Below are 12,695 nucleotides of genomic sequence, written 5' to 3'. Positions count from 1 at the left end.
TCAATTTACAATGACTGAGCTGCTAACCAAGACCGTAAATGTAAAAGATATACTGTAGGAGGGAACTGTTGGTGGTATATGCTGTATTAAGGACTAAATATGAATACATGAAATCATTGCTAATTTAGGTACTGTATGTAAATGTACGTGGATGTAAGTAGTTGAGGAAATGAGTATCAGACAGCTTTTTTTAATGATTCTGAGATGTACTGGTGTGCATTATCAATACCTAATAACACAATAACAGCCAAAAAACAACAACTTTGCTCTTACTGCAGCCTATGGATGATAGTGCTAATATTCGTAGGGTGAAGAGCTCCATGGGTATTATAGAGAAAACGTCCCAGTCAGGAGGATTAAATATTTGTTTGAGTATGGAGTTTTGTGCAGAATGTTTTCCTGCAAATAAAATATTTTCATATTTTTGTCCTGTCAACAATCATAAACATGGCTGCATGAATCAAAGCTTACACTAATTGCCAGCCACATTTTCAACCATGGTACAGCAAGCTCACCTGCTATTCATGCTACGTTCTTCTGTATTAAGATCATCACATAATAACGGTCTTATACTTCAGCCTTCTCTCTTGCCAAGCAAGAAAATATAATCTACTCTCTAAAGCTTTTTTTCATACCTTTAACTTCTTTATTCACCCCACTGCAACCTCATGGCATTACCTAACCTCACTGCTAGTGATTGTGCATGTCACTTTACTGTCAAGATTAACTAATGTAGCAACGCAAACTCCACTTTTTCCTTCTCACCTCCAAAACTCAGCTTCCATTCTGTTCCTTCTTCCACTCTTAGCTAAATTTCTTCTGCCCTCTTCTGTCACCTCACCAAATATCTTCTAAGCGTTTTAAACAGCTTGTGTTTACCCATCTTAACCCACTTTCTCACTACTATCTACCCCCATGACCTTGAACGCTCTGTTGCTATCTCCTCCACGGTGCAATTCTCTGTAGGTGTTCCCAAAGGCTCTTTTCTTGGTCCTCTTTCATTCCCCATTCGCAGTGCCTCTCTTGGTAATCTCATTAACTCTTTTGGATTTTGATACCATCTTTATGCTGATGATACACAGATTTACCTCTCCTCCCTGACTTCTCACCTACCCTCCTGAAATGTGTCCCAAACGGTCTCTCTTCCATTTTTAGCCGGATCTCTTCTCAATTTCAAAAACGTAATGTTTCTAAAACTGAACTGCTCATCTATCTCCCGATATGTCAATGGGACACCTATTACCTCAACCACTCATGATTGCTTCCTTAGAGTTACTTTTCACTTAGGTCTTCTTCTCCTCACCTGCAGTCTGTCTTCAAATCCTGTAACTTCCACCTTAGAAATATTGCCCACATTCACCCCTTTATAACTCAAGGTACAACTAAGGCTCTTGTTCATGTTCTCATAATTTCCTGACTTGACTATCGCAACTCACTACTTATCCACCTTCCAAGTACTCACATTGCCCTTCTTCAGTTTGTAATGATACTGCCGATTACTACTCCCACACCTGACTCCTTTGCCAATCATCACATTGGCTTCCTGTACCTTTCAGGATCCAATTCAAACTGCTAACACTAACATACAAAATCCTCACTTGCTCCACTCCTCACTACATTTCCTCTTTGCTCAAAAAATATTCTCCTTTTTGTTCCCTTCGCTCTGCAAATGACCTCAAATGACATCTGCTAATTCCTACATTGACAACTCTCATCTGCAATTTTTTTGGAATTCTTTTAGAATTCCCTACCCCATGTCATCAGACTCTACCCTAGCCTCCAGGACTTTAACAAATCACTGAAAACACAATTCTTTAGGAAAGCCTGCCATCTTCCTCTGTGACCTTTCTTTCATTACAGTTGCCTTCCTCAGTTTTCTCATCTCTATAGCCCGGCGCACTCTCCGTCCTTCCATTGCTTGCCTTTTCCATGCACCACTTTCACTAGCTTATTTTGACACAAGCCCCCCTCTCCCCTGACATGCTGTTATTTCTCTTGTGTGCTTTTGCCTCTTCCTTTTAATAAATTAATTGGAGCAGAACCTTATTCACCTTGTCTCTGATATTTTGTATGCCATTTCCTTGTTGTCAAATATCCACATTCTACAATTGGTTTGAGTTATAGAGATGTTAATGCTAATAATAATAATAATAATAATAATAATACTGTAACATCAAACTCTTATAGTCAGCATTGAAAAAATACTTTAGATCTAGTAATGTATGATGGGAAGTGGCAAGAAGTACTTAGCTGTCTTCTTGACATGCAAAATGGTTTCTCAAATGGACAGTTTGGTCACAAGCATTGACCTGTGTTGAGTAGAATTGCAACAAAGGTTAAAAAACAGGTGACAATATGAAACTTAAATGATTTTCAGTGTAATTGTCCATGAGATTAACTGGCAAGCTCTAATGAGCAGAAACCTCTTATTTAAGTGTTTCCATGCCTATTATTTTAAGAACTGTACCTCCATGAAATATATTATACCTTCACTATACTGTAATGGCAAAGGTCAAACAGACTCTAGGACATTTCAACATGGTTTATGTTGGTTGATGAATTCCCATTTTTCTTGAATGTAAGACGCACACATAAAGTTGATCATTGCACCCTAGATACAAAGAACAACACAAGCAGTGGAGGTGGGCAAGTCTGAATAAGCTACATGGTAAGCTGACTGATTTCTGTCTATCTACAGGGGGATGACACCAGCTGAAGCTGAAATGCACTTCTTGGAAAATGCCAAAAAACTGTCAATGTATGGAGTTGACTTACATCATGCTAAGGTATTAAATTATGTCTGTAGCTTTGTACAACCCAGCAGAAAGCACCAACAAAAAAACAATATACCTAAATAAGTAGCAAAATGAATACAATAAACAGATGTGAAAACACTAATCTTAGCTGATGTGCACCTATGATGTTCCAGTGGAAGCATTCCAATGCCGATTTCTACGTACAGCTCCCAACAGCTGACCTTGTTCCACCAATCTCACTGATTACTATAGCTGGTGTTCACACTAAGGTCTTTATTTAATATTGTTGGATAAGCTTTTCAAACTATTTCAGATGTTTAAATAAACCTTTAAAAAGTTACTAAAAAATAAACAAAAAAATTATATCAGATTTACATAAGTATTCAGATCCTTTTCTATATAAAACTTGGAAATTAGCTCAATTTCTCTGTATTTTGAGTTGTTTCCACCTGTATAAACTTGTAGCAATTTCAATTAATTGAATATGATTTTGAAAGGCACACACCAGTGTGTATAACCTATTATAGCTGTAAATGCATATCAGATCTGTCTATTTTGTCCCAAAATGTGCAATATGCCTGCCAATTCACTCAATTTCTTGTTTGGTGAGTAAATTCATTTATACACCTAAATATACGCAATTTATTTAAATAATAATCACCCTTTTCTCATACTGTAATAATGCCCTCTCTTTTAGTAGTTTATTCTGCGATTTGAACGGTCACTGTTGGAAGAAGAATAAAACAATTTATCAGTAATAGAAAAAGTCCAATTTTCACTGTGTTGTGCTATTTTATGTCTACATCTAAATTGCTAGCCCTCGCCAACAATGCTTTTAATATATAATGTCACAGTAAATTGTGTTCTTAGTGCAGAGTATGTTCAAGTTCCCATAAGTGGTTTTTACCTTGATTGCATCTGTTCTGGATTTCGAACTATGAACAACATAATGAGAAAAATAACATTTCCATTTTCTAAGTTTTCTCCTTAATCGCTAATTTTACAATACCTACTAAGCTTAAAATAATGAACACTGGATCAATTAACTCGATTTGGCTAAAAAACAAAAACAAAAAAAACTAAACTGATTCAATGGACTGGACAGTTTAAAAAGTTCAAATAATGACTCTGCTCAGGTTTTCAAGGGTCTGATACAAAGTGCTACAAAAATGAATTTTTCAGTAAGTGATAGTATAACAATATTTTTATAACAATTTTATGATTGCATTGATGTTATCATTATTTATTATTACAAAAGAGGATGATTCGTTCTTTATTTTTTGTGTTTAATCTTTTGCCTGATGCCAAATATATATTAAGGGGATATAAAATCCCAATTCCCTTTCTTGCTTATGAAGGCACTTTTTTCTGCCATTTAGGCATATTGTTATGGTTCCACGTGATATTTTTTACAAAAATATTGTGATGTGCACATTTATAGATCTTAGCTGTATTTGCTTTTAGCAACATAACCATTTGTATTCTACAGTGGAGTACAAAATACTGCAATATTTGTATGTTTGTTTTATTTGTGAAGTGGTAACAGGAGTACTTAAAGCTGCACTGTCATGGCCGAATACTGTTTTTTTTTTAACCCCCTCCCGACTGAACTGCATCTAATTGTCCCCCTAATCACCGCCCAAATCACCATATTAACTATTTTTTTAATCTTTATTTTCTGCCCAGACCTAGGTCCTGGGCGCCGCCATCTTTGTGTGGGTAGATGAAGTCCCCGTGGGACACATCAGCGGCTGGGGGCCCTAAATTAAAATGGGGGAGACCTATTGTCACCCCCAGCCCCCACCCATGAGCAGCGGATGTGGGCCCTAAATAAAAATGGGTGGGGACCTATTATCCTCCCTCCTAGCCCCCACCCATGAGCAGCGGGTGGGGGCCCTAAATGACTATGGGGGACCTATTGCCCTTCCCCCCCCGCCCCCCGCGGCCCCCACACATGGGAGACAGGTGGGGGCTAAATATAAACACACCCCTCCCAGGAGACTAGGGGTCCCCAACCCCCTAGACAACCCCCCCACCCAAACATTTTTTAATAAAGACCTACCTACCCCCCTCACCCTAAAAATAGTGAGGGGAACAAGAAAACTAAATACCTGTAAATAAAAAATAACTTACCATTTGTCTTCTTATTTCTAAAATCTTATTTTTCAGCCCCAAAAAAGGCCAAATAAAAATCCATAATACCCATCGCAACTGTTAAAAAAAAAAAAAAAAAAAAAAAACCTGAGCGCAAAAAAGAAAAAACTTTGCAAAAAAAAAACCTGATTCTAAAAAAATAATCCAGGACGGGGAAAGGCTTGTAAAGTCTTCCCACGCCCTGCGATTTGACTTAGAGCACTGTGACTGGTTGATTCTAAGCCAACCAATCAGAGTGCTCTGACAGGTAAATGACAGCATGGGAAAGTTCTTTGGAATTTTCCCATGCTGTGTAATTTGACTCAAAACACTGTGATTGGTTGCTTTTCAAATTGAAAGCAAACAATCACAGTGTTATGAGTCAAATCACACCTATAGCGAGTAGGGGCACAATTTACTAATACTAAGTAATCTTTACTTGGTAGATAGCTCCCTGATACCGTGAGAGTTACCTACTAAGCAGCTGCAAGATGCAGCCACGGCACGAATCGGATCGGAATTTCATTAATTTGAATGAAATTCATATCCGAACAAAGTTCCGAATTGCGTCCTAACATGAATTAACAAACTGTTCTCATTCTGTTAGGACGAAATTTGGTAGTTTCGCCGGCGTCCTGTCTAAATGACATGACATTCGGGAATACTGACAGGAAGCATCGCGAGATCACGGAGGAAAGGTAAGAATTGTGGGAAAATTTCTCTGACCACCGGAAGCGGAGCACACTTTGCTTCTCCGCTGGTCATAGATGGCCATGCGTAGGAAACCTCCATAAGACAAAATAGTCCCTATTTTGTCTTATGTTTTAAAGAAAAATAGAGCAGACAGGAAGAAATGAAGAACAGATCCTGACAGAGGGAGAGAAGATGAATCGATTGGGGAAAGGTAAGTACGGTATAACAGTGCCGCTTTAAGATTTTGCAAATTACAGTAAGCAAGAAGGAGAGTACAGTAACTAGGCTAGTAGCATATATAGTGTAATTGGTGCTGTACTGCATATGTATAATATTTCTGGACCCATAAAGGAACAAGTCAGTGATCAGCTTACCTGCTATATAAAACAATTCTTTTTTCAAAGTAAACATTGGTATTTTACATTGAGAAACATTCCAGATACATAAAGCACTTCAAGCTTGCTATCAATAAAAATCAGCGTTTTTATAACCTTCGTAAAACAAAAGTGTGTGGTGGATACAATTAAGATGAGTATTGTGTATCTGAAAATCACCATATATAAAATATACCAAAATGTTACATCATACCTGTAAATTATATACCGTATATACTCGAGTATAAGCCGAGTTTTTCAGCACATTTTTTGTGCTGAAAAACCCCAACTCGGCTTATACTCGAGTCAATAGTCTGTATTATGGCAATTTGCATTGCCATAATACAGACTGGGGCTGTGGGGGCTGCAGAGAGTGTTACTTACCTGTCCTGCAGCTCCTGTCAGCTCCCTCCTCCTCCGCACCGGTCCGGTCAGCACCTCTGTCAGCTCCCAGTGTAAGTCTTGCGAGAGCCGCGGGGTCATAGTGCAGCTCTCGCGAGACTTACAGTGGGAGCTGACACAAGAGCTGACCGGACGGCGCGGAGGAGGAGAGAGCTGACAGGAGCTGCAGGAAAGGTAAGTAACTCTCTCTGCAGCCCCCCTCTCCCCCCACTGAACTACCAATGACACTGGACCACCAGGGAGTAAGAGCCCCCCTCCCTGGCCAGCTAGCAAGCAGGGAGGGGGGACGAAAAAATAAATGAAATAATAATAATTAAATAAAAAATAAGAAGAATAAATAATAATGAAAAAAATAATAATAATAAAAAAAAAAAATAATAAATAAAATAATAAAATTGCCCACCCCCCCACCACTGCAACACACACACACACACTGCATACATACACACACACACTGCACTCATACACATACTCACACACACTGCACACATACACACACACACACACACTGCATTCATACACACACACACTGCATTCATACACACACACACTGCACTCATACACACACACACTGCACTCATACACACACACACACACACTGCACTCATACACACACACTGCACTCATATACACTGCATTCATATACACACGCTGCACTCATACACACACTGCATTCATACACACACTGCATTCATACACACAAAGCATTCATACACACACACTGCATTCATTATACACACACTGTAAATAAATATTCAATTAATATATTTTTTTTAGGATCTAATTTTATTTAGAAATTTACCAGTAGCTGCTGCATTTCCCACCCTAGTCTTATACTCGAGTCAATAAGTTTTCCCAGTTTTTTGGGGTAAAATTAGGGGCCTCGGCTTATACTCGAGTATATACGGTACATAGAAATTTCAACATGATTCTTAATAGTAATATGTTCAATCTTCTCAATAATTCTAACAGGATCTGTAATAGTAGTGTGTTCAATCTTCTCAATAATTCTAACAGGATCTGTAATATTAGTGTACTCTTCTCAATGTTTAAATTGGTTTGAAAATACAAAATAGAACCATTAAAAACAAAAACAAAACAAAGTCCAGTTTAATAAAATACAACACACTTACAAACAGGCTTTAAACAGTGCAAAAACAACACAAAATAGTTCTGTGGACTCATTCCATGAATGGAGTCCTACCCCAAAGTTAGCTGCAAATCTGGAACCAGAGTGTGGATAATAATGCAGTACAGTGCTCCGATCCAAATTATTATAAAACTATTTCGGAGTTTACCAGGTTATTGGTGAATTTTAGATCTTTTGAGGTTATCATTATTGGTTGTGTAACTTTTAGAAAACTTTGCTGAAATACTGTCAGACAGCCAGGGAGGTTATCTTCCCCTTTCATTATCTCCACAGAGCTACCTGAAGTGGCAAGTGCTCAAAGCTAACCAGTGCCTGCCTCCCCACTTCTAAATGAGCTACAAATTATTGAGAAGCATTTGAAAGCTGCTCTCACGTACACCCTCAAAGCTCTAGCAAAGAGACTTCTCAATGAGAAGCCTGATTTTTCCAGGATTGGCTGAAAGTCCGCAACAATAAAAGATGGGAGGGCTTGCAGAGGCTGCAGACAGCAGGTCCGCAGCTTCTACAAAAACATTTTTTTTTCATATACCACAAAGATAGCATGCCGAAAATTATACATGCATGTTGTCTTTGGGGGATATGTGTACTAGGGCCTACAACAGTCTACTATGTGTGCGTATTAAAGTTCAATTAACAGCAGTAGATAAAAACTAATAAAGTAAGCACACTATGTTGTTAGATCTGATTGGAAACTAAACAATTTTTCTCATGGAGTCTGTATGAGTAACAGCCAGGGGAGGTGTGTCTAGGGCTGTCTAAATAGCAGGGAATTGAGCTGTTAGACTGCAGGGGCATGACCTATACACTGCTTCACGAAATTAAAGTATATCTTTAATCCTGGAAATCATTATTACTGGGGTTTTTTTTGCTTAAAATTTTATTTTGCAGCCTTACATATGCTTTGACTCCAAGAAACACTCTAAGCACCTTAATCACTAGCAGCTTACAGCTTACAACAAATACAGCTTATTATATTTGTTGCTAGAAAGTTGGTTCAAAATCTGACTTACGCTCCATTTTTTCTACATCCACTAGGTTGTGGTCTTTGGGGGTGTCCATTTAAATCTAGAATTAAATCATTGGATATGTAGATACTTTTTTTCTTTAAGCAGATTATTAGAGTATTGATTAAACATTTTATGAAATCTGAAGAATATTTAATCATCCACTTTTGTTTATTATTTAAAAAAAAAAAAAAAAAAAGTGAATTGTATTTTATTCATAAACAAGCTGGAACATTTAGCCCAAGCTACGGTATTTTGACCTACATTTTGAAAGAAATTGTCTAAGTAGCACAATCACTACAGCTCATTGTACCTCTGGTTTGTGTCAAACTGTTAAGTGCTTTGACTGAGTTTTCCTGGTGCCATCATGCTGCAGAAATAAACGTCCACATTAGCCCATCCATCTATGAGCAACATCAGTAGACACCATATAAATAAGTAGTCGAACTTACAATGGAACATCAGAGACAACATGTGACAGTTATTAGACTGTAGTGTTAATGTTATTCTAATTAGCTCTCTAAATGTATTTCAGCAGTATCTTATATGATGGAAACAAACCAAAAGGCTGAATCCCTACTGATTAATTAAAAGGTTCTTCTTTCATTATGTAATCATATTCATACAGAGTGAGCCTTTTCAATTTAACTGCGGTAAATAAAGCTGCTGCTGTTAAGAGAGAAAAACCATTTACTTTCTCTGGATCGGACATTTTGCCACATTTCTTTCTACTAAAGATGTAGATGTTTGTTATATGAGAAAAAATGTACAGGTTCAGCAAGAATCTACTAAGAAAACATTGTTTATACTGTCACTTGCCAAATTCGATTTTATTCTGTTTATAAATGTTTATGTAGAATATTTAATGAGATAAAGCAGCATTCCAAGCACCATAACCACCATAACATCCATCATAAATGGCTATAAAGCAGTTTATTAAATGATTGTATTCTTTCAGATCATCTTTCCTGATACATTTTGTGTTACATTAAATAAAATGGTTATCTTTTATTATTGAAAGAAAATATTACATTTAATGGGACATCAGAGATACCAAAACAACTTTTGCTAAATAAAGCAGTTTTGGTATATAGGTCATGCCCCTGCAGTCTCACTGCTCAATTCATTGCAATTTAGGAGTTAAATCACTGTGTTTATGCAGATCTAGCCAGACCTCCCTGCATGTGACTTACACAGACTTCCTAAGCACTTCCTGTCATCACACTCGTTTTCCTGGAACTATAGTGCCCTGAGGGTGGCCCCACCCTCAGGGTCCCACTCCCGTGGCGCTGAAGGGGGAGGAAGGGGTTAATACCTTACCTTTTTTCCAGCGCCGGGACTCCCTCGGTGCTGGAACTCTCCTCCCTCTTCTGACCTCCCTGGGTGAATGCGCATTCTCAATGCTTTCCTATGGACGCTGGCGTCTTCTCACTGTGAAAATCACAGTGAGAAGCGCGGAAGCGCCTCTAGCGGCTGTCAATGAGACAGCCACTAAAGGCTGGATTAACCCTAAAGTAAACATAGCAATTTCTCTGAAACTTCTATGTTTACAGCAAAAAGGGTTAAACCTAGCTGGACCTGGCACCCAGACCATTTCATTAAGCTGAAGTGGTCTGGGTGCCTATAGTGGTCCTTTAAACTTCCTTTATTACAAATGTTGTGCAGTTTTGAGTTTCTTATCTCCTACTCTGTTAATAGCTCGCGAGACCCTGCAGGAGCCTCCTGTATTTAATTAATTTTAATTTTACAGAGCAGGAGATAAAAACTTTTAAAGCAAGTTGCATCTGATTGAAAATGAAATCATTTTGCTTCCATGCAGGCTGTGTCAGGCACAATCAGGGGAGCTATGCATAAACAGAAACAAAAGTGATTTAACTCTTAAAGGGCAATGCATTGAGCAGTGAAACTTTAGAGGGATGATCTATACACTAAAATTGATTCAATTAGCTAAAGTTGTTTTGGTGACTATAGTGTTATAATCCTGCTATAATCTTTGCTTTTAGTAATCATGTAGGAAACATTTTAAAAGTAGCACATTGAACCAGGCAAAGGTACCTGCCAATCTAAATTTTCCTGTCTAATCTAAGTTTTCTGCCACAATGTATGGCTACCATACATGAGACATGCTACCTTTTTTAGAACTGACGAAGTCCATGAATATATAGTCTGTAACCTAGCTGGAAATTCCATCTATATGGAAATGTAAATGCTGCACAATATAATTAATGCATTGTATATTTCTCTGAGAGCATTATATGCTTTTCCACATCGTTCTACTGATTCTGCACAACCTTTTTCTTTTTTCCATTTTTCCAGCCATAAAGACGTCACTTGTCCAATAGGATTTACTAGTGCTTTATACAGGGTAGGCCAAAATTCAGAGTAGAATTTATTTGACAGGTAAATTATTTGTTAGTAGTTACATTTTTTTTTTTGTTGCAAGTACATATTATAACTGAATCTTGGGAGATCCGTCATGGGTAATTTCACATTGTAACAAGTAAAAAGTAGTGGAATATTAATATCAAAACTGAGACAACGTTTTAGCAAGTGGATCATTTCAAGAAACTCATAGATCCACCAGACTTTTGAGTTCCCAATTACTTCCTGTGGGGGATATCTAAATGAGTGGGTGTGCGTGAATAAACTGTGTACAGGGGGCGGAGCCTAGCAGCCGGACTGAGTGGATGTGCTGAACCTCAGCTCCCGCTCTAATCCACACTTTCTGGGGTGAATTCCCCTAAAAAACGGCACAAACGCGCACTAACTGGCTGCTATCATGTCGGGGACACCCGGGGGAATCTCCCGACACCAAACCCAAGCCTGTAACCCTCTGGGGACCCGACAAAATACCCTGAGGCCTGCCGGAGATCGAGCAGCGGGGAGACGGCCGCTCCCCGCGCTGACTGACCTGGACGGTGCTTCCTCGGTGTTACCACCTCCTACCCCCCCCCCTCTGGACCGATGGGGGTCATCTCGGTCCGCTCTAAACGACGGGAGGAGCAGTCACAGGCGGAATCTACAGTTTGAATCACCGCAGCACTCGGGCAGCAGAGCGCATGGCGCTCCCAAAATGGCGGCGACGAGCAAGCCGAGCTGCGACCCTGAAACGGAGATCCACAGCGATGTTGAGCGGCGTATAGAAGCCGCCTTTACACGCTTCTGGCACAACCTAAACAAACGGCTGCAAGCACCCCGAGCAACACTGCAAACATCCCCAAGAACGAGTACCGCACCTAAAATGGCGGCGTCAGGCCCAACCACGAAAAAAGCCTCCACTCAGCCCCTACAAGAGCGGCTAGATACACTGCTCCGTGGGCCCTGGCAGAAGTTGGAGGAGCGGAAAGCATATCAAGCCTCTAAACACTTGGCAGAGGTGAGACAGCCCCAAACTATGCAGAGAGGGCAGACCCCGGGAACAACCGCCACGCACCGACGAGCGGTTCACCCGACCGGGCAGGGGAACGTCGGGAGACTCCCTCCCGCACACCGACCACACCGCCGGAGAGCCACCCGCCGCAGGCGGCGGACGACCACCAGGACCCTCCAGAGCGCCCACCATGGGAAAGACCCGGCCCCGAGAGGCAACCGTGTCTGTGGTGACAGGGTGCCAACCCCACAATACGCCCGGACGACGGGAGAAGCCTCCTGCACCTACCATCCCTACTCCCCGCTGACCAACCTACAGCCGTTACCAGCGAGCCTACCCAGAGGGAACCGGTGCGACCCACGCTCACACAATCCTGCACACAGAACTGCCAGAACGGGAATCGGGTGAGGTAACCTAGTAACCAGCAGTCTGCGGTCCACAGCCGTCACTCCAACCCGCAGCACAGCAGACACAGTCGGACCAACAGAACTTTGGACTTTAAAACGGGACACTCACCTTGGTACACTGAACCAGCCGTAGGCGACACACACCATATCCCCTCCAAGGAGGTACACTTGAAGGCTGATGAGTAGTGTCCCACATTAGCTTTCCCTCACATAACTTTACTACTTACTTTCACCTACCAATGCTTCTGATGTGTGTCTGTAACGGCGCAGCGGATTGGCCAGTCCAAACACACAATAGTAAGGTCACGCAACTGCTATTGTACACACATATGCATGTCTATAAATCGAAGGTAGCCTTTGCCCTGTCTCCTGTTTCTTAGCAGATCACTATATATTAAGCGCATGC

General features: G+C 40.3%; 1 protein-coding gene across 23 annotated transcripts in view; it reads left to right on the top strand.

Moving 5' to 3' along the window:
* Window positions 1-12,695, top strand: part of EPB41L3 (erythrocyte membrane protein band 4.1 like 3) — a 237,699-nt gene that overhangs the window by 186,906 nt on the left and 38,098 nt on the right. For all 23 annotated transcript variants that reach the window (XM_063451521.1, XM_063451527.1, XM_063451525.1 and 20 more), the window contains exon 8: window positions 2,699-2,786. In XM_063451521.1, coding sequence (XP_063307591.1) covers window positions 2,699-2,786 — 88 coding nt within the window. The remainder of the gene's footprint in view (window positions 1-2,698; window positions 2,787-12,695) is intronic.

This window comes from Pelobates fuscus, chromosome 4 (assembly GCF_036172605.1).
Source record: "Pelobates fuscus isolate aPelFus1 chromosome 4, aPelFus1.pri, whole genome shotgun sequence".
In the NCBI taxonomy this organism is placed as follows: Eukaryota; Metazoa; Chordata; class Amphibia; order Anura; family Pelobatidae; genus Pelobates; species Pelobates fuscus.
The sequence above is the reverse complement of the archived record's forward strand: the minus strand, read 5'-3'. Positions and strand labels throughout refer to the sequence as shown.